General features: G+C 43.2%; 1 protein-coding gene across 15 annotated transcripts in view; it reads right to left on the bottom strand.

Annotated features, from left to right (window-relative positions):
- Nucleotides 1-23,197, bottom strand: part of SVIL (supervillin) — a 233,436-nt gene that overhangs the window by 67,583 nt on the left and 142,656 nt on the right. For all 15 annotated transcript variants that reach the window (XM_045812830.2, XM_045812832.2, XM_045812834.2 and 12 more), the window contains 3 exons: nucleotides 18,487-18,544; nucleotides 18,228-18,379; nucleotides 14,838-15,492 (listed from right to left, as the gene is read on the bottom strand). In XM_045812830.2, the coding sequence (XP_045668786.2) occupies nucleotides 14,838-15,492; nucleotides 18,228-18,379; nucleotides 18,487-18,494 (815 nt within the window). In that variant the 5' untranslated portion in view covers nucleotides 18,495-18,544. The remainder of the gene's footprint in view (nucleotides 1-14,837; nucleotides 15,493-18,227; nucleotides 18,380-18,486; nucleotides 18,545-23,197) is intronic.

Genomic DNA, 23,197 nt, shown 5'->3' on the forward strand with positions numbered 1-23,197 from the left:
TGGTAAGTAGCCAAATACAAAGACAGTGTCCACGCAAAACAGCACATATCAAATAAAGAAAATCAATAAAAAGAAAGTCAATGAGATCATACCTTTAATTGCTCTTATACATTTTCCTTTTCCATTTGTCACTGAGCAATGCAACCAATGTAACAATGACTAACCAATACCAATTCAGGTCAATTTGATAAATGCTGAGTTCCTACCAAGTATGAAACACTGAACTGGGCTCTGAGGAATAACACAGGCGACTCAGGCATCACCCCAGCCATTAAAAAACTTACACTATGGCAGGTAAGATAACATAGGATTTACACATTCATTCCTTGACACATGATCGGCTATAACGCAAAATTGAACGTGATGAAGGAATTATGCCAGGTTGAACAGGCCAGAAAACCCCCGTGGTAACCACGTATGGCAGGACACGGGAGAAACAAACTACCGATGTGGCATCTTATGATGTAGAAAGAGAATCTTTACCAGCTCAAAACCATACCAACTTATCTGTGAGAGTTTTTCGATACTAGGCTAGACACACATTTTAGCTCAAAGCAGTTTCCAAAAAATAGAATGATAATTAGAATAAAATAATCTTAACTTTCTAAAAATCATTTTAGTTCAAGTTTTAGCTTAAGCTGACAGGCAAGAACCAATCTGTAACCACTACTGTACCTTTTGCTGTGACCACTGAAATCTGTCATGTTCTAGGCTTGGCTATCCCCCTGTCTTTCTACACCCGAACCTGTCAGCCCACCTCCCTATCCCCAGCATTACAGCAATTCAGTCTGTAGTGAACAAAAAATTCAGATGTATGGAAAGCCGTTTTATCTCCAACCATAAAAGGTCTAACTTCTCAACATTCATTTCAACATAGGAATAGTTAGCCTATCATTTGCACCTAGGAAAGGGTTGATTACTCTAGCATAGGATAGAGTGGGAGAAGAGGGAGCGGCAGATATTTGCTATTGAAAACCACCAAATTAATATAACTAAAATGCCTACCTCACGGAATTATTTTAGGACTCAAATGCATTTTGTATAATAGACTTTGTAAACTGTGAAGTGCCATACAGCTTTCTGGATATGACTTTCATTGATAAGACTAGCACTTGGTCAGCATCACTAAACACATGTTAAAAATCAATCATCAATCAATCATCAGTGGCTTGTTTAAGAACATGTTGGGTCAGCATCTGAAAAGTGAAAATCATACACAGGCATGGGGGCCTTGCTGGGCTCCGTTTATTCATTACACCACAGGGATGGAACTAGCCAAAAAACCAAGGAACCATGCTCATGGTAGCAAATACTGAATTTTTTTTCTTTAAAGATTTTATTTATTTATTTGACAGAGATAGAGACAGCCAGCGAGAGAGGGAACACAAGCAGGGGGAGTGGGAGAGGAAGAAGCAGGCTCATAGCGGAGGAGCCTGATGTGGGGCTCGATCCCATAACGCCGGGATCACGCCCTGAGCCGAAGGCAGACGCTTAGCCGCTGTGCCCCCAGGCACCCCCAAATACTGAATTTTTGACAGTTCATGGGTAGTACATATGAATATAATGCAAAAGAACCAAAAATAGTGAAGGCATCATGCCAAGAATGTGGTGAGCCCTTTCAAATGCTCCTCCTCTCCTTCCTTCTTCATAGATAACACCCTAGTGGGCGTCTCTGAGTTATTGCCTTTATATTGTGAAGAGATGAGGCAAACAGAGTCTTAATTCAGAAGTCATGCGATTTTAAGGAATGTGGGTCCAGCCTCAACCAGGACGATGAGTTTGTCTTAAGGAAGTTTACAGCAGGAGTGATATCGAGCAGTATTTCTCAAAGTAAGGTACTAGGATCCTTGACGTTGGCTCAGGCACTTACTTGGGTGATATCTTCCGCCACCAGAACCAGAAAAGAAGGAGAGAAGATGGGGAGACACCTAATCCAAACTGGACACTTTCTGCCTGCTGCTTTCTTGGTCTCTTCCTCCCCCCACCATCTGCACCTCTAGAGCTCGGGGTGCCCAAGACGGGCTCCTCTCCTCCTCCACTGACATTCAATGCCTTGATGTTCCCGTCTGGCTTTCACTTCCACATCGACCTCCCCTTCAACTCTGACTCTTGGACTCCACTAGCCATGTGACGCTCCCATTTGCATATCCGGTAGACATCTTAAGTATAACATGTCCAAAAACTGAACTCTTGATTTCCCTCCAAAGTCACCTTGCCCTGGAGCTTTCTCTATTTTAGCAAATGGCAACTCCCACTTCAAGTTGCCCCAGCCGAAAAAAAAAAAAAAAGAGACTCCCCTTTGATTCCTGTTTCTTTTACACCCCGCATCTAAGTTATCAGCAATTTCACTGGGGACCTTCCAAACCTGCCCTCTTTCCTCCCCTCTGCTGCTGTCATTCTAGTTCGAGCCACCACCGTCTCTCACCCAGATTACTAAGATGACCCCCTAATTATTCTACTTGTTTTCATCCTTGCCCACCGACACCCTATTTTCAGCTTAGCAGCCAGACTGGTTCTCTTTTGCACCCCTTTTATGCCTCTACACGTCATTTAGAGTGAAAGCCAAAGCCCTGGTGATAGCCCCTCCCCGATCGATCTCCTCCTCAAGTCTCGCCCCCCTTCTTCCCCTCCCCCTATGCTCCTGCCTCACCAGTGACGGGGGTCCTCAAACGCTCCATGCACGGAGTCCGCTCAGGCCTCTGCAGAGGCTACATCTGCCTGGGCCTCCACCCCAACGGCTGCACGGCTGCCTCCCTCTATGTAGGTCTCTGGTCAGCTACGATCCTATCAGAGAGCCCTTCCGGACCACTCTATGTCAAAGTAGCAACTGCCAATCGTTTCTCTCGCTCCCTTCCCTGCATTGCTCCAACTTCCTTCAGAGCACTTACCGCATCTGTCATGCTGCATGTTTCTTTGTTTGCTGTCTCTCTCCCAGGGGAGAAAGATTCACTAGGGGAGATGAGCTTCTTGAGAAAAGACTGTTGCATCACCAGCACCAAGAACAGGGTGTGGGCGAGAGCAGGTCTCGATAAATACTGCGGGATGGGTGAACTGCTGAATGATCATCTCCCTAACAACCCTCGGAGGTATGCTTTCACTCATCTTAGACAGAAAGGAGGGTACAAAAAAGTATATTGACTGGCCCAGATCAAAAGCTGGTAAAGAAAGGCTGGGGCTTGAACCCAAGTGTCGTGAGACCACCCCCCCCCCCCCAAGCCTACATCTTCACCTACCGGCTTCCAATTCTGGAAAATGAATGGCTAATGAATGAGCGACCCTCTCTGGCTTGAGTGAGAAATGATGTAGTTGGGGCACCAGTGTTCACACGCTCTGGGGCTAAGCAAGGAAAGCACCAGGGGTGTCCTGGCCACACCCACAACCCTGACTGGGTGGCGGTCTCTCGGCTGTGCCTGTTTCACCTTCAGCAGAGAGCCTGGAAATTACCTGTAAATCCTACAAAACCCAATTATCTTCTTCCTGTTTTTTTCTCCAAATGCACAACAGGAAATCCAAGGAGGCTGGCAGCGAAGAGCAATTTGGCTCAGGGGACACGCACCGCTGAGGAGGGGTGGGGGTGGGGTGCAGGGGCCCAGACTTGGCAAGGTGCGTGAGACCTTGTCTCCTTCCCCCACCAAAGCAATCTATAGCGGAAGACAAGTGTAAGAACCAACCACCTGGAAACGAGAAAATTCATGGGAGGGATAAACTGGGAGCAGGTGATACTGGGTGTTAAGTGGGAGGAATCAGAAATACTCTGAGGCCCAAGGGAATATTGCAGCTTGACTGGGTCTCTTGGCTGCCCCTCCTCGTCCTCTGGCACACATAGCAAATGATAATGTGACATGACACCTAATTCACAAAACCTAATTCCCACTTACACGGGCACTTTCCAGGATCAACATCACAATAGCTAAATATCAATTAAACATTCACTGATAAATATTCATGGGTCCGTTATGCCACAGGTGCAATGCCCGCATCAGGGAAAAAAATTTCAGCATGCCCACCTGACTTCCTTGCATGCTGAGTATCCACTAGGGAATCTGAAATTCAAAATCAGCTCTGTGTGAACGACCTTGTAAGTTTAAATCTCAACCGCTTAAGAGGGATTTCTTTTCTGACGATATTATAAACATTTCTCCTAAGATTTAAAAAAAATAATTTCACCAAATTCTTATTGGCTTCTTTGGAATTGACAAGAACAAAATACTCAAGGAATTTGATTTTATATATCAAAAAATCTAAAACTGTAGTACAGAAGACAGATTGTTGGTTGGAAGGACGTGGTGGTGGAGGCGAGGGCTGACCACAAAGGCACACAAAGGAATCTTTGGGCTGAGGCAATGGTTCTGTATCTTGACGGTAGTGATAGTCACACAACTTTACATGCTTGTCAAAATTCACAGAATTTCACTGTATATAAATTATACTTCAATATAAATATCTTAAAAACTTAAGACTTCTAAAACTTGTAATTCAGTGTACCTTCATAATTGATTTTAGACAACAGTCACAGTGAAGGGATTTACTTTGACAGAGATGTCTAGTGCAGTTAATGGAATTTTTAAATTCAAATATCTCTTTTCATTCCTTAAAAGCAAAAACATGTATAAATAAATAACAAATGAAAATGTGGGCCAAACACAGTCAATTCCACAAAATCTATTTTGGATCTTTTTCTTTCTTTCCTTCAAATTTTCTCCCCATAGACCAAAGAGACTGAGAAACGTGAGCAGAGAGCAGAAAACAGCCCAGAGTGGTCACTCCTAAGTGTTGACATTGGTGGAGAAGCCCAGTTCTTCCTTTTGAATTAAATGCATGGCTCTCAAACTGGTGGCTCAAGGTCTGAAACTGATCTGGCTAACTCACAGGCACTCCCAAACTACGGAATATAATGGACCCTTTTGGACGAGTTTTCCATACACTCTGACTCTGGTGGCTAAGGGATGTCCAAACTCAAATTAAAAAGTCTATCATTTCGTAAGAGTACAAAATTTATTTCTAGGGCCGAGGGGCCATTGTTTTGGAGAAGTAGCATAGTATCACGTGAGTTTTTAAAAATAAGGAAAAAAGAGGGGCGCCTGGGTGGCTCAGTCGTCAAGCATCTGCCTTCGGCTCAGGGCGTGATCCTGGCATTCTGGGATCGAGCCCCACGTCAGGCTCCTCCGCTATGAGCCTGCTTCTTCCTCTCCCACTCCCCCTGCTTGTGTTCCCTCTCTCGCTGGCTATCTCTCTCTGTCAAATAAATAAACAAAATCTTTAAAAAAATAAATAAGGAAAAAAGAGATCACATCTGAATAGTGGGAAGTAATGCTTTAGGCTCATTGTCTTCCTTTACATATTAAATTGATGCTGTTATTTAATGCAGTACGCCTTAATGTTATGCTTAACTATTTTTAATAATTAAAACTAAGTTAAAAACAATGAACCAAGTGGGAAGGGTTGTCTTGGTACAACATAACAAGTTGAGTGTACGATACCATCGGGCTGTGGCAGCTAAATTAGGTCCTTGCAGAGAGAGTCAACGGTCAATGGTGGTCAGAGGCAAAGCAACTCCATCTCAACTGGAGTAATGGTTACATGTTTCCCAGAACTCACCAACCTGCATCCTTAAAATATGTGCATTTTGATGTGAATTATACGTCAATTAACAAATATACCACTGTTGGATTTTCAAGTGGGGATTTCTTGGGGAGCCTGGGTGGTTCAGTCAGTTAAGTGTCTGACTTTTGATTTCAGCTCAGGTCATGATCTCAGGGCCATGAGATCAAGCCCCACGTTAGGCTGACATGCTGGGCGTGGAGCCTGCTTAAATTCTCTCTCCTTCTCCCTCTGCCCTGCCCCATAAGGAAGGAAGGAAGGAAGGAAGGAAGGAAGGAAGGAAGGAAGGAAGGAAGGAAGGAAGGGAGGAGAGGGAAGGGAAGGGAAGGGAAGGGAAGGGAAGGGAAGGGAAGGGAAGGGAAGGGAAGGGAAGGGAAGGGAAGGGAAGGGAAGGGAAGGCAAGGAGGACGGAGGAAGGAAGGAAGGAAGGAAGGAAGGAAGGAAGGAAGGAAGGAAGGAAGGAAGGAAGGAAGGAAGGAAGACATAAATAGTGAGGACTTGTTGAGCAATGAAAAGGTAGAAATAGAGAGTCTTCCTGGAGCAGAAGCAGGATAAACACGTGGAATAACCAATTTCTTCCAGGTCCCCTCTGAACTAATCTCAGTACTGAAAGCCTAAATGCTACAGCCTCAGATGAGAAAGCACAAAGACAGAAGGTACGCGCACACAGAAAGAACTATCTAGAAAGCACTGGAGTCTGAGGAAGGTGCCATAGGGGCCTCCCAAAGTGGCTCAGGCTTCTAGTTCCCAGCTGGATTTGGACTTGCACATCTCCGGCTTCCATTCCAGCCACACCCCTGCTAGAGCAAAGTGACCCAGGGCCTTGGCTCCCTTAGTCATGAGACTAACCTACCACCAGCCATGCAGGACTGGAGACTGGGTTCACAAGGCCCCGGAAGTAGCCTTCCCCCCACCCCCCATCATGATGCCACTCACAGTTTAATAATATTTATGAGCCCACTGGCGCAAGATCACACACAAGAACTCCAACCTCAGACGAAGTGGAAAGAGCCTCGTCATACGTCAGTGCTGCTCAGACTGTGTCCCGCTGACTGGTGTCCCTGGCCCATGATTAGGTCAAAGACCTACATCCGAGCGGAGATGAGCAACGTCACCAGGCTTGCTGTTGAGTTCCGCTGACGGTCTGCTCACAGCATCATGTTCTCGGTGAGGAAAGGCCCCATGATTTACATTGGCCGCAACCCTCACAGTTATGGGCTGATACACCGCTTGCAGATTGGCTCTTTCAAGTAGCGCTATTACAGTTTGCTGACACTCCCGAGAAAATACAGAAAACAACAGAACATTCATTCAAGAATGACTGAGCCACTTGGTACGTGCTAGATGGTGGCAGTAGCAGGGAAGGAAACACGAAAATGACTAAGAGAGGCCAAGTACCCCTCATGGAAGGCCCTCAAGAAAGTAATGCTAACATTGAGATCGTCCTTCCCAATCTTACAGATTGGCATAATACCAAATCCGTGTTGCCATGTTCGGGCCATCCTGACCGGAACTGCTACATCCGGGGAGGTCAGCCTTGTGTGCAGGCAGTAAGGCCTCTGAATGTCCCTCCTCCCAAGACATGAGGTACAGGGGAAGCTGCATTTGTGAGACACCCTGCAAATTCACGATCTCTTTCTCCTCTTCCCTTTAAGCAGAATCATCATCAACGAGAAGCCAGGCTGGTAACCTTAGCGCTCCCTATGCCAAGCCAAACTTCAGCCTTGTAACTGTGCTGAGAAAATGACCATGTGATAGTGAGAACAGAAAGAACAGACTGGTTTGAGAGTCTAAGCACCAGAGAATGTGAAAGAGACTCCAAAAAATAATTCTAGTTTCTCTTAAGACAGGGAGAAGTTTATAAAAACTGGGAAAGGTCAAGAAAGCAGGGCAGACGGGAAAGCAGACTCTCGGGATATGTTCTCATTTGTCAACAGCTCCATCAGGAGACACCCAGATGTAATCTGAGCACTGCAGAACATGGGTGGACCAGTACTATTTGTGCTATTGACCGTTCACTCTCAGTGCTGTACCCCGAGATTGGACTAGCCATTTTGGCAGCCACATAAAGATTTTGCTGTCAACTAAAACTCCGAGGTCTGTTTCCCACGAACTGCTGTTAAATCAGGTTTCCCCACTCCTGAACTTGTATACTGATTATCCCCCCTCTAAGTAGAGGACTTTATTAAATTTCATCTTGTTAGTTCCCAACCCTAGCGCGGGTACATGTGCTCTCTTCTATCTTCCTTCCTGCTCCGTCCCTCCTTTCACCCTCTTCCTCATCATCGCCAAACTTGTTTACAATCCCTTCTCCTGAAATCTGATCAGCCTATCATTGATATCTTCCAGATTATCTAATCAAATGCCGAACAGGACCAAGTTAATGAGGAAGGCCAACTCGGAAGCACAGACTTCATTATCTCATGCCTGGGTAGCTGCAACCAACACATCAGTGGCCTTCTGACTGGAATCAACTGTCCTTCGGATCAACCATCCATACTGTTCTAGAGCAATCTTTCTAAAACACAGAATCAATCATCCTTGCTTTAGAATGCTTCAGAAACTTCCTGTCGTCCACAAGGCAAAGGCCAAATGCCTTGTTGTGTCATCTGAGGCGCTTTATGACTGCTCCCCACCTGGCACTTGGCCTCATCCCACCCCCACCGCCTAGGTCTTCACTGGGCATTGGTGTCTTCGTGCTGGGAGCAGCCTCCCTTCCATGGCTGGCAAACTCACCAACCACACATCCTTAAGGACTTCGTTCAACTGTGACCATTTCTCCACGGAGGAAAAGTTAATACACCATCTTGGTATTCCCCTGGCACCCAACCTTGATCTCTAGAACCTTATTTACTGTATCATGTTATGGTTATTTCCTACATTTTTAAAAAAATAATATAGCCAGCTACAAGCACCGTGCCTCGCACGCAGGAGACCCAATATAATTTTCTTCAATGATGAGCTAAACTATCTCAGAGCTGAAATGAATCCATAAATCAATACCTATGAGGTATGCATAGATACATGGATGCCTACTGTGTCTGAACTCTCCTAAACTACAAGTTTTCATTTTGCTTACAAGGGCCAAGTTTTTAAGGACCTTATGTAAATCCACATAAACTGTTTCTCTAATACCTCTGGTCTTCTTTCCTAAAAATCTTTCACCTTCAAAGGGCAAAACCAGCAAACTCTCTTCTCCAGTGTGTTGGATAATAGAACTGACATAAATAAGGGGAGCAGAGCACAATGGGAAGAATGCGCAGACGCAGGGAACTTGACTGAACGAATGAATGGGTGATGATGATGGCCTCAATGTTTTCAAAGTAGCCATATGGTCTTAATTCAATTCTTTCATCTTTAGTTTTTTTCATGTATAAAACATATTTAAATAATCTTCAGGATTACTTTTGTTTCTAAGGATTTAAAATTCTTTAACATTGAGTATCTATTCTTGGGAGGTCTTGGAGTGAGCCAGCTCCCCATAGGGCAGAGGTCACTCCCCTGGGAGAGGACCACAGGGTCACTGGGGACAAGAGAACAGTGAGGGGGTGACCTTGGATATAACAGAACTTTCTTATGATGTGGCAACTGGCTAGCAGAGAATTATATTACCAGGAAACAAGAACTCAACCCTAAGTTGTCATAGAGGTCGGGAGTTGCTCTTGGTCTGTATCCCTCGGTCTGGAATGATAGGCTTTAACTCCCTGGAACTCCTAAGAGTCAACAGACTAAAAAGTGCTTCCCGCTGCCACAGTGAAGTCAAATTCAGCCCAGTAGAATTAGCTTCACCCTGTGGGTGTCCAGCTCTAATTATATAACAGCGTCTAATTATAAAACAGTATTCAGCTGAAGAAGAATGGTTATTAACTTAGGCATCTCATTAAAATGAACAGTTTATATGCTTCAAGTTGCTGTTTGGAAAAAGTGCTAATGATTGCTTTGTGGGTCTGTGCAGGCGTGCAAACGTGCGAGGGCACGCGCACATGGCACAGCTCTGCACTTACAAGCTGGCAGATGTCTGAATTTTACAACACACTAGCTAGGATTCTGGGTGATCTATTCATATTTAATTCAATGAACAGAAAGTGATACTTGCCAGTGAGAACAGAAGAAAAAGAAAAAAACAAAACAAAACATGGGCCTGAGTTAACCATATTTTAACAGTCAGAAGCTAGGAGAGCAGGGTAAAGGGATGTTTGGGGGTACAGGGGCTAAAGGATGAAAAGAGTTCCATCCCATTAGGAGATCTGTGAGAGGACCCGTACCTGGAGGTCTCTTCTTTAGAGACCTAGGTCTCAGAGATCTAGGTTTTCCCGGATACCTGACCTGACCTAGAGCCTGTGTTAGGAACACTCCTGCCCTGGCGGGACAGGGGCTGAGACAGGAATGCCTACGGCCAGCTGCAGCTTTCTCCCTCCACATTACTCCCTTGCGGACATTTCAGGCAGGTTAATAGAGACGTTTAACAAGGAAAACAATGAGCTTGAGGCTCTGAAGACAGTTTTTAGACTGAACCTCTCCCTGGGAGCTGAGCAAATACAATCAGAGACAAACTAAGAGGGGAGGGGTGATGGGCTAGCCTGGTGATGGGTATTAAGGATGGCATGTATTGCACGGAGCACTGGGTGTTATACGCAAATGATGAATCATGGAACACTACATTAAAAGTTAATGATGTACTGTATGGTGACTAACATAACATAATAAATAAATAAAAATAAAATAAAAAGCTAGCTAGCTAGCTAGCATAGCCTAAGCCCCTTTCCTTCTCAGTTGGCTGAGTCTGCTTGTCACCACGTCTCCAAAAAGGCCCACTGCAGAGGGTGCCCCGGGAAATCTTCCTGAGTCAATCCACAGGTCTGGCGTCACCAGAGCCCTGTCCAAAGCACCACTGACCAAGGGCAGCTCTCCTCGGGTCAAATTTCAGGGACAGCTCTACATACCATATTCATTTTCTAATGAGACAATTTGCTAAATTGGGTGAGGGGCAGGGACGGAAGTGGAGTCATGAAACAAACTAGGGTTTTCTAGAGTGGATCACCACTGGAAAATTAGGTCTAATTTTCCTCTTTGCCCAATACACAGGTCACTGAGAACAGGGAGTCACAGCGGACACTCAGGAAAACAGCAGGTGTGGGGCTCAGCTAGTAAGTTTCTCCACTCTCAGAAGTAACAAATACGGTGCATTTTCTTTTTTTTATTAACTAAGAAATACAAATTCTGCATTCAGGATTACTATTCGTAACAGGAGCTCAGATTTTTAAAAATCTGAATAATCCACAGGCCCCAGATTCCTTTGAATTTTATTCTGAAATGCACAATGGCTGAATTAACAAAGAATGGTTCCTATTAGCAAAACTCCTTCTCTAGAAAACACAATTCTGAAATTCTAAATTGAAGGGGCTTGGCAGGACTGGGGAATGGGGATTAAGAGGTGTCCCAGGCTCTATTCTGTGAATACATATATTCTTCATTTGTCTTCAGAATGTCGTGTTCACCTGAACTCCCAGGCAGCTATAGGATTTCTGAGCTAAAGACCCTGTGACATATGTATTTTCTTAATCCTCTAAATGTTAAAATGAACATTAAATAGTTCTAATAAATTTAAATTTACTGCTCAGCCCTCAAGACTGTTATGAGTTTAGAATGCACTTAACTGTATAATGACTGTTCCGTTCGTGCATATGTTAGTGTTTACGAATACATACAAACACCGTGCCTTTGATGTTGGCTCATAGTTGAATTTTTAGGACACCATAGGAAGTCTTTGATGGTATATTCATGGGTGACACATTAATATTTAATTAATAATAATAAAAAAAAACAGCCTCGGGGCGCCTGGGTGGCACAGCGGTTAAGCGTCTGCCTTCGGCTCAGGGCGTGATCCCGGCGTTCTGGGATCGAGCCCCACATCCTGGGATCGAGCCCCACATCAGGCTCTTCCGCTATGAGCCTGCTTCTTCCTCTCCCACTCTCCCTGCTTGTGTTCCCTCTCTCGCTGGCTGTCTCTATCTCTGTCGAATAAATAAATAAAATCTTTTTAAAAAAAAAAAAAACAGCCTCTTGCTACTGAGCACAAAATAAAACGATGAAATGGGAATGAGTTAATTCAGAAGCTAATAGCCCAAATATTTGGCAGACCTAGGTGATGAGAGAGTATAGTATAACAGTGAAAAAAATATTCCATCTCAATGCTAGGATACATCCACAAATACATGTGGTATAAAATAATTGTATTATCTGTAGACAGTTTTTTCAGTTACTCCTCAATCTCCCTGAACTTTTCTGTTACTTATTTCCATATTGGATGATGCTGCATTTTCATTTATGGTTATTAAGACACTGAGATGTCTTTGGTTATTGTTATAATTCACAAAGCATTTTCTGTCTTTCTTCCTCCCAAATGGAAATCAGACAGCAATGGCTTTCTGACACCCAAATTTCCTGGCTCTAGAGAAAGGATATCTAAGCAGAATATTAATCTATTTAAATCCATCTTTGCAATTTGAATTGCTGTAGTCATTACAAAATAAATCCTCTTTTTTTAATCATACAGCGCTATATTAGTTTCAGGTATACAATATAGTGATTCAACAGTTCCATACATTACTCAGTCCTCATCATGACAAGTAAGCTCTTTAATCCCCATCCCCCACCCACCTCCCTCTGGTAAATATAAGTTTGTTCTCTATAGTTTCTGTAGCTAAGAGTCTGTTTCTTGGTTTGCTCCCCCCTTATCTTTTTCTTTTTTTGCTCTTCTGTTTCTTAAGTTCCACTTATGACTGAGATCATATGGTATTTGTCTTTCTCTGACTTATTTCACTTAGCATTATACTCTCTTGCTCCATCCATGTTGTTGCAGATGGTAAGATTTCATTCATTTTTTATGGCTGAATAGCATTCCACTATAAATATATAGTGGAATGGATATATATAATATCTATCTATCTATCTATCTATCTATCTATCTATCTATCTATCTCCATTCTTCTATCAATGGATACTCGGGCTGCTTCCAGAATCTGGCTACTGTAAATATTGCTGCTGTAAATGCAGGGGTATGTGCGTCCCTTTGAGTTAGTGTTTTTGCATTTTTGAGGTAAATACCCAGTAGTGCAATTATTGGACTGTAGGGTATTTTTAACTTTTTGAAGAACCTCCATGCTATTTCTTCTTTCTTTAGCTCATCTTTTTACATGTAAATATATCTCAGCATTTTCCTAATATATATATAGGAAAGGACTTGTGTTTCTTTGCCTCTAAATCATAGAATTGTACGCCTTGAATGGCTTAAAAAAAAGCACGTGCCTTTTTTAAATTAAAAAAATACATAAATAAAGCATGTGCCTCTTTAAGAATTGCTTTCCAATTTCTTAATTCTTTTAATCCTCTCTTTGTGAAAATCAAGTGCGAAGAGGCTGAGGTTAGGCTTATGAAAACTTCCAAAGTAATATGCTTCTTCAAATCATTGAGAAAGAAATAGCTCTTAAGGTTTTACATTAGAGATGCTTTTTAATATGAAGATTTTAACTCACACAAAACCATTAAGAAGCCTATCTTTTTACCTGCAGCACTCAACCAAGGTTTAGTTATTATTACAATTGATTCAGGATCTCCCTGAGGATCTGGTATGTGGGATCTAGGTGACCAACCTGGATGCCATGCTAACAACTCAGTTTTTAGAATATGGTGATGAGAAATGGGGCTTTGAATTTTCTTTAAACCCATGTAATTGTAAATCTCTAATTTCCTTTCTAAACTGGACTGTTAGGTTTCTTTGTCCTGTTTACAAAGAACACGAGGAGTTTACTTTGATAGAGGCAAAGGCAACACTTTTTCTACTATGAAATACAGGTTTTCCAAACAACAGACTTTCATTTCAAGATAAGAGACAACAGGTCACAGTCCCAAACTTTCAAGAAGTCCAAAGGCTGAAACAAAGCCCCTCAGAACCCCATATCAGGTTTTACAGTATTTAATTCTCTAAGAAGTTAACATCTCTAAATGTTTTAGTATGAAGGATCAACTAAGTAGGGGCAGGTCTTTGACTCAATAAACTTCAATAAGTAAAATGATCCGTTTTAGTTGTATTATTGCCACTTAAAGAGGACACATTTACTGCTCCATCGCAGCGTGAAATAAATAGGAGTATTTCCCAATACTTTTTCTTTCCTTTTTTTTTCCCCCCAGAATAAATATGCTTGATCCTCACCTCTCCTCAATTCACCTGGGAAGCTAATGCCCATCTGGACTGAAAAACACACTTAGGAGTCTACCTAGACAATTGCCCCAAACTTTAAAGTAGGATGTTTAAGTAAAGTGCATCTTGAATATGGTCATCACACTTACTGAATTTAAATAGTTAAATTTTACTTAAATTTAAATATTTAAATTTAAATTTAGCAATTTAAATTTAGCAATTTAAATTTAGCAATTTAAATTTAAATTTAGCAATTTAAATTTAGAAATTTATTTTAAATTTAGAAATTTAAATTTAAATTTAGCAATTTAAATTTAGCAATTTAAATTTAAATTTAGAATTTTCTTTTAAATTTAGAAATTTAATTCAAATTTGGAAATTTAATTAGAAATTTAATTCAAATTTAGAAGTTTAGGAACAAATATTCTCTTCTGGCATCCGAGTTTCTGATTTCATACCTTTTCTGATTTTCCCAAATGGGAGCTGTTGTCTCTGTGCACAGCAATAACTCAGTCTCTCTAATGCGGTGCTCTTCTGCACGGCTGTGTTCTCGGCATGTTGCTATGCCTGCACAGCTCTATGTTATGGTTATATTCAGGGATACTGCAGTCATACTTCACACCCTAAACTGAGACCCTTCCACTGTGTTAGTGCTGGTCCTTCTGCTTTGTGACATTAAATGACAGCAACAAAAACAATCACTAAGAAGTCTTGGGTATAATTATAGAAAAACACGTAAAGAAAAAGACAATTATTGAAGGCCTATAAGAAACATGTGAAAAGAAGGGGCCCGAAGTGAGGCTCACATGAAAGTGTCCCCATGACACCTGTTCAGCTTATCATTTTTTAAAAACAAGAAGCTGAAGCTTGCTGCTTTGGCAGAACCTGTTTTGACATCGTGGAAATTCAAAAAATCCCGTATCACCTATTTCTGCCACCAGCGGAACCCTCCACAGAACGCCAAGCCTACCCAGACCCTGACGCAAGGAGGCAAAGCAAAGACGGGAAGGCGGCCCAGCGCGGGCTGAATGCTTACCTGGCTCGGGCCTCAGAAGGGAGTGGCGGGTCACCAGCCGAGTGGCTCGGGGAGGCGGGTGGCCGAGGCGAGGAGAGGGACACGGTGTGCATTTGCTTCGGGGACCTTGGCACTTCGCTGAAGGCGCAGTCTCGCCCGGGGAACGGGAAGGATGAGGAGCTCTCAACCGTGGGGGCCAGGTCACGGGCCTGCCCGCCGGCGCTGGGCTCCTGACCCCGTCTTTGGTTTTCCACGTTGAGCAGCACCTCGGTGTCGGAAAGGCCATCGCTCCCGGGGAGGGCACAGTCCTTGGATTCGACCCCGCAGGGCCTGGAGTACAGAGAGCTCGACTCTTTGCCTGGCTCGGCCTGCCGGTCACCTTTCCCTCCCCTCTTGTCAGCAGCATCGGCGTCCTTCCTGGACCTGGTGTACCGGGAAGGCGATTCCGAATCGGCTTCGGAATCCAGCGCTATCCCGTACTTCTCGGCCAGCTGCCGCCTCCTCTCCGCCTTGTACCGCGCGATTCTCTCGGCTTTGGACTCCAGAGCCTGGCTGTCCACGAGCCCTGAGCCGCAGGAGGAGTCAGCATGGACGCCGGAGGTTTCTGTGCACAGTTTGGAGCGGGTCTGCTTTTCCACCGAGGAATCTGAAGTGTCCTCCTCTTCATTGGACCGGCCTACAAGGGGACCACACGGGGAACACGTACAGAGTTCAAGGACAGAAGCACCTTTACCGCGCTCTGTTCCGTGCCCAGCCGCCCCTGAGCGCACGCCGCGGAGGACCCACTCCTCACACACGTGCCCGCAGCCATCGCGACCCCCTGGGCTGCGAAGCAAGTGCGAGACCCGCAGTGAAATGCGCTAGCCCTCCAGGCTCCGCAAGCCGCCTACCGCCCGCCCCCACTGAAGCTCTGCTCCTCGCTGCCAGCTGGGCGCCTCTGATTTATTTCCCTTTCTGATTTTGAGTTTAAGATGTCACGTGCGAGGCCAGAGAATGAGTTCAGAGTCCTCTAGAAAAGATAACAGGTATCTAAACCACTGTAACTTGACAAGTGAGGATCGTGGTTTCACAGATCTGATAGTAACCAGAACGGCAATGGGCCATGTCAGAAAATACCAGAAATCCTTCATGTGTGTTGCTTTTTTTTTTTTTTAACAGAAGTGGATTTTTCCAATTGTAGCACACATGCTTGATACAGAAAATGTCTAACGTGAAAACATAGGAAGGTAAAACTCCAAATCACCAATAATTAATAATAAACTGATAATTTGCCAAACATTTCTATATATTCCTTCTAGTCTTTAATAAAACTGATTTCTTCTTCTCTCCCATATAAAATAATCTATGTTTACATACCACTGATGTTCTATATAAAACATTTTCCTATATTTGGAAGTCTTTTTTTGAAGACATTCTTTAAGGCTTCATAAGATCCTATCCAATAGGCATTGCATAACTAATTTAAGCCTTCTCATACTCCTGGATATTTACATTGTTTCTAACATTTTTTTTCATTGTTTCTAACTTCTAATCAGTCTGATTTTCTGACTACTATCACAACAGATAAAGCTATAATTGCTTTATTAAAAAGTGTATCATTTTAAGAGACTTGCTAGACTGTCGAGTTGATTTCTATAAAGTTTGCATCAATATACACTTGAATCTGCAATATATGTTCTCTTGCAAACATTAAGTGTTCATTTAAAAAATTTCTTTTGATTACTAGAAAAAGAATATGTGCATTTTTCAATTATTTATTAGCCATTTGTATTAATTTTTCTTCTCTGGACTATCTGATCAAGCTTATTTAAGCTCTATATTCTATTGATTCATACTGTCATTTTTATTGGTTTGCATGCATTTTTACGAGACTATGAACCCTAATCTTATTCATGAATATTTCGAACTTGTTTAATATTCTGTGACATCTATGTGTAACATTTTCTTTGGAGTATAGATGTGAATTGTTATGTAGTCAAGTCAATTGACCTGGTCATTTGTGATTTCTCCAGCTGTTTCTGTGTCTTGAAAGTCCTTTTCCATTCAATTTGAATGAAATATTCACCTATGTTTTCATGTTTTTAATTATTTTCTTAAAATGAATCATGTGATTAATTGGGACTTATTTTTGTGTTCATATAAGTGAGAAGAGGGCTATGTCCCCTCTCCCACTGCACAATAACCGATTTTCTCACTACCATTTTATTAAATAAGTCTTCCCTTTCTCACAAACAGGTGACACTTAAATTATCATATAATACATAGATTCACATTTTATATACATGAGGGTTTATTGCTGGCTACAAATTTTGGTGCTCTGTCTATTCTTGATTCTTCATGTAATTTTAAAAAATCTTAATTCTCTAGTTTTTTTTTTTTTTTTAAGATTTTATTTATTTATTTGACAGAGAGAGACAGCCAGCAAGAGGGGGAACACAGGCAAGGGGAGTGGGAGAGGAAGAAGCAGGCTCCCAGCAGAGGAGCCTGATGTGGGGCTCGATCCCAGAACACTGGGATCACACCCTGAGCCAAGGCAGACCCTTAACGACTGCGCCACCCAGGCGCCCCTTAATTCTCTAGTTTTATGGCCACAGAAGATCAAGAACTCTAGATAAGTGACATGATCATATCACAAAGTGAGATTGACAGCCATCTCTAAGGAATAAACTAGAAAACACTGGCCATAAAAAGCAGCAGCACAGAGCTGCAGTGCTAGGGATGGGGTAGGAAGCACAGCCCTGTATGGGTCATCCTCTCTCAAGGCCAAGCTGAATACTTGATATTCCTAACATTGAGAGTTATTTAAAAAAAAAGTTAAGTCATGTTTGAAATATAGTTTAATATGAAATAAATATGTAATACATTTAAAATGACATGTAAATAATCTACATTAAAATAATTTAAATAGAATGTTTGTTGCATTAACACATAGATTAAGAACCCTAACCACTCAAGGTCCAGGGTCACTTTTAATGCTTCCCGCTGCAAGCAGCCGGGCCCTGTGCTGGGCACCTGGGCATTCTGCTTAAAGGAGTCTCATTCAGTCCTCTAGGAACTCTCACTGAGGATCTCAGACAGCAGGTCCTGGGGCAGCCCCCTGAGTACGCCAAGAGGGAGAGGTGGTTCCTGCCCTTTAGGGGTCCCAGGCTGGGGAAGGGAGGGGGGAATGAAATGACGTCACCAATTTCCCAACAGTGTGCCAAGAGGAGTCATTTCTTACTGCCGATACCAGAGAACCACACCGATGAGGTGGGGCAGAGCTGCGTGTCATTGCGGTTTTTCACAAATAACGTGTATTTAATAAGTAAGTACATCTACACAATTCATGTTTGTGGAACATCTCATTTCCCAACGCCACTGGATAGAAAGGCTGCGTGCACCACCTCGCAGCCTGCACGATGGCATGCTCACCGGTGTGCGGGCTGGCCGGGTCTGTGGCTCGCATGTATCTGGGCGTGTCTTCCTCCAGCAGCCGATGAGTCACTAACCCCGTGCAGCTCTGCAAGAGGATGGGCTGGGCGTCCGCTTCGATTCCTTCCAGGCGCCTGGCAATTCTTTCTTTTCTGTGCAGGACACCAGAAACAGGCCCCGTGAATCAATTCTCAGGGACAAGCGAACGCTGCCTCCCCAAGCTCTGCTACTTTCGAATTAGGCACCGCCAATTCCTTACCTTTTCATTTCTAAAAATTCTGTCCTCTTTGGTTCAAAGATTTTTCTTAATTCTGCAACTAAAATAAAACAGAGAAGAATAAAAAGACGCTCCAGTTTTCAGTAGTCACGCGTCCGTTCTCCTCACGCATGAAACATGTATGTCTTGAACTTCTGTGTCTGTCCTTGGCTCCCGTGCAGCAGTGATGAGCAAGACTGAGGCAGTCCCTGTGTCTCTGATCCCGGAGACTGTGCTAGTGTGAGAAGGCAGAGGCCACGTGGGAAGCATGGACACACACACACACACACACACATGCACACACACACGCACACGTCACAGGCTGCGCTAAGAAGTAAAACCATGAGTAAGGGATGGATTAATAGGCATGAGTTCTGTTTCATCCAGGGGAGTCACGGGAGGGTGTCTGTTTTTGACTGTTACTAGGTTCAACAGAGTATTCTAGGCTTTTCATTTTGGGAAACTTCTAACGTCTGCAAAAGTAGAGACAGGTACTAGAACCCCCATACGCCCATCAGCAAGCTACACCCACCGTGTCTCCCCACACTCCTATTTTGCCCTATCTTTGAACCTGTAAAAATCTGTAATTAGCTGACTGTGTTTCCAACCATCCCTAATGGGGATATAACCACTTACTGCAGTTCAGGTTAACGCAGTTCCTAAGCCTCCCCTTACTGGATTTCACTGGAAAGAATGTTAACATTTGTTTCCTTGCTATAATTTGGGTGGATGCTGGGTGCAATAACAACCCTAATTCTCCTGGTAACACTGCATAAGCAGACAAACGTTCTGCTGAGGCTGGGAGGCTCTCCTGTGATACTGACCATAAGGATATCACTGAGATGCCAAATCATTGTTTCTTTGGAGAAATGGCCAAATTTGGTGGAGAATAAAGGTCTCTCTTCTCACCTCCTGCTCAGTCACATGAATTTATAAAGGCTCACCTGAGTGGCTCCTATTGACGACCCGGGAACACCAGGGAGAGATGTCGCTGACAGCCCCGGGGGTCCATGGAACTTTGAAAGGTTGAGTCAAAGAAGAAACTCAATGGAGGCATACTAGAATGCGGCAATATTTTCATTTTCTTTTTTGTTTTAAAGTAAACTCTACATCTTGGGGTACCTAGGTGTCTCGGTTAAGGGTCCGACTCTTGATTTTGGCTCAGGTCATGATCTCAGGGTTGTGAGATCCAGCCCTGCATCAGGCTACACACTGGGCGTGGAGCCTGCTTAAGATTCTCTCTTTCCCTCTCCCTCTGCCCTCCTCTCCCCTGCTCTCTAAAATAATAATAATAATAATAATAATAATAATAATAATAATAATAAAGTAAACTCTATGCCCAACGTGGGGCTCAAACTCATGACCTTGAGATCAAGAGTCATATGCTCTACCCACTGAGCCAGCCAGGCACCCCTGAATTCTGTAATTTAACTTTCAACTGCTTTAATTTTGATTTTATTTTTTAAAGTTGTCATTTTTAGTAATGAGTCAGAACCACACACACACACACACACACACACACACACGTTTTATATTGCCCTTTCACTGTCTTCAAAGATAAAAGCTTTGTTTTTATTTATTTTTAAATGACAGCTGCCCCAAAATTTTAGTTATATTGACTTCTGTTAAGACAGTTAGCTTCAAAAAAAGCCTCTCCCTCAGTTGGCTTTCCCAGGAAGCAGAGCAGCTGGAGGCCGAGGTGTACTTGCTCTGCACTGAACACAGCTGTGTTCCTGTCTGAAAGACAAGGCTGTAATGGTAAGGGTGCATTCTGCCACGCTGCCTTTGGAGGAAGCTTGACTAATAATAGCTTCCCGGTTAACAAAGTAGCTCCAGCAAGATTATGGTGATAAAACTGTAATGGCTGTGAAAATATTTTCAAGGATGATATACACCATAGAGTATCAATTAATTATTTAAACCCCAAGAAGAGCAAGAGGCCATATTTTTCACAAGATTGCTCCAGAAGCTACTGAAACCAAATTCCAAGTGCTCTGAAAGGTAGGTTTCAGTCTCAACGCGTGGAACTCACTGAGAAATAGAGCATATTAATAGGGTCTTGCAGAGCCTAAGGCCACGACCTTCCCTCCACCCAAATTGTTTCATCTAGCTATGCTGTGGTCTAAATGCTGATGTCCCACCCCCAATTCTTATGTTGAAGCTTAATCCCGGAAGTGATGCTATTAGGAGGTGGGACTTTGGGAGATGATTGGCTCTGCCCTCAGGAGTAGGATTCCTGTCCTATTTATAGAAGAGGCCCCACATTGCATGGGGCACTGGGTGTTATACACAACTAATGAATCCTCAAACTTTACATCGGAAACTGGGGGTGTACTATATGGTGACTAACATAATATAATAAAAAAAATTAAAATAAAAAAAAAAAGAAGAGGCCCCACGGAGCGCTCCCTCCCCCCTTCTACGACGTGGGACACAGTGAGAAGCTGGCAGTCTGCAAGCCGTGAGAGGGTTCTCAGCAGAACCCAGCCATGCTGGGTCCCTGATCTGGTCTCCAGAACTAGGAGCAACAAATTTGTGCTCTTTAAAAGCCACCCCAAATGGTATTTTGTTTTAGAAGCCCAAATGGACTGAGACAAGATAAGGATAAAAATATTAATTTAACACCAAGAGTGTCTTATAACTGCTATTGGACAAAGTTAAGATACACTTTTTTATCCTAATTTGAGACTGAAAATCACTTCTGTTAAATTTTAAAATTTTTAATTTTTCTATAGAAATTATGTAACTAAAGACATTAAAAAAGAAGATTCCAGCAGTACAGCGAAAAAGCTAAGTAATGAGTTGCTTCCTTTTTTTTTTTTTTAAAGATTTTATTTATTTATTTGACAGAGACAGAGACAGCCAGCGAGAGAGGGAACACGAGCAGGGGGAGTGGGAGAGGAAGAAGCAGGCTCATAGCAGAGGAGCCTGATGCGGGGCTCGATCCCATGACGCCGGGATCATGCCCTGAGCCGAAGGCAGACGCCTAACGACTGCGCCACCCAGGCACCCCACAAGTTGCTTCCTGATATTCTTCATTTCCCATATTCTAGAAGGAATGACCCACTAGTTGGCAGACTGTGCAAATGCCGCACCCACGACAAAACTATACTTCTCCTACTGCCATTATTCAATATTCTGTAAAAACTAAGATAATATGAGAAGGGAACAGGCTAATGGTCAGAAGAGTCATTCATCCCCAGAACTGAACCCCAAGAAGCCTGGGGCAGTGGGGAAAAGGTGGAGTGATCTCTGTCCTTTTCTGGACAGAACAGGCTGGGCAGCCCACTAGTGTGAACACTGTCATCGGACAGCCACCCCTGCTGCAAGTCTTAGGATAGCATTTAGCAGACATTCAGGTGAGCCTCCTCACCGTCACAGACTCGTCAGCTGGCTCTGGAACAGATCACACATCACCATGGGGTGCTAATGGCCTTTGCAGTGAAAAATTTCTTCGTGAGTCCCGCACCTCGGGACGTTAAGTATCCTTGGATCCCCTACCAAATGCCTCATCATCACCAGATGCCATAATGCGAAAATGCTCCCAGTTGTTTCCAAAGCCCCCTGGGGACATTACTGTCCTGGATTGAGAAGCACCGATCCCCGGGCAAAGATTCAAATAAGCAGCCGGGCCCCTGGATGCCAATGACAGACACCCAATGACAGACACCGCTGGCCAGCACTGCACTCTTTTCAACCACACCTGGGCTCAAACTCAAAACCGTTTCAGGTCTATAATCTGGCGTCCTCTCCGACTCTTTACTGAGGAGTGAAATGAGGTCATAAATCAAACCATACTTTACACGGATCCGCAAGCTCGGGGCACCTGGCTGGCTCAGTTGGTAGAGCACCCGACGCTTGATCTTGGGATGGTACCCACGGGGGTGCAGAGATTACATTACTTCAAAATTAAATAAATAATGTATCAGCAAGCTTATTCATTCTTAGTGGAAACTCATAGTGAGTCTTTTAGGAAAAAAAATCCCATAAGCAAACAAATTACCTCTCAGTCTATTCTTCGTAACAGATCTATTTTTCAGTTAACAAGATTTGCTTTATTCTTATAGACATGAGATTACAGGGCAAAGAAATGATGTGGAAGACAAAAGAAGTAATAGAGAAGCTTCCTTTCCCAAGACTATAATTTAAAAGTAAAATTAGTAAAACAAACATGCAACATAATTACTCTAGCATATCTACTCCATGGGAAAACAGTCCAGTTGTATAAAAGAGAATAGGCTTTATCGAACTGCTGATGTGGGCATACACTTTCTGACCCGTTCTGGGAAAAAAAAACAAAACACAACCTCTTTGGAACACAATTCCCTCCGGTTGGAATTTTTGGTCAGGTTTATTATTAAGCATTAAGAAAGAGCTAATACTAAGAAATCACAGAAGTCACCCCCACCGTGGAAATCTACGTTGCCCTCCGTTGTTTCGTGCATAAAGCACTACCCCGGGTATCACCTGGATGACAGTCCTGAATACAGCTGATTACAGTTTATGAGCTACCAAAAGCTGTCTTTCCTTTACAACTGTTATATAATTTCAGACTTACAGAAGAATCAAGACACGCTTCATAACACATTTATACTTTACTACATTTGGCTTATTTGGATCCTTTTCCATAGTCATATGTTATGTGTGTATACACATGCATTAATGCACACATATTTACATAAGATTGATTTATTTATCTGAGAGAGACAGAGAG

Source organism: Ursus americanus, chromosome 31 (genome assembly GCF_024610735.1).
Source record: "Ursus americanus isolate L20-20 chromosome 31, mUrsAme1.1.p, whole genome shotgun sequence".
Classification (NCBI taxonomy): domain Eukaryota; kingdom Metazoa; phylum Chordata; class Mammalia; order Carnivora; family Ursidae; genus Ursus; species Ursus americanus.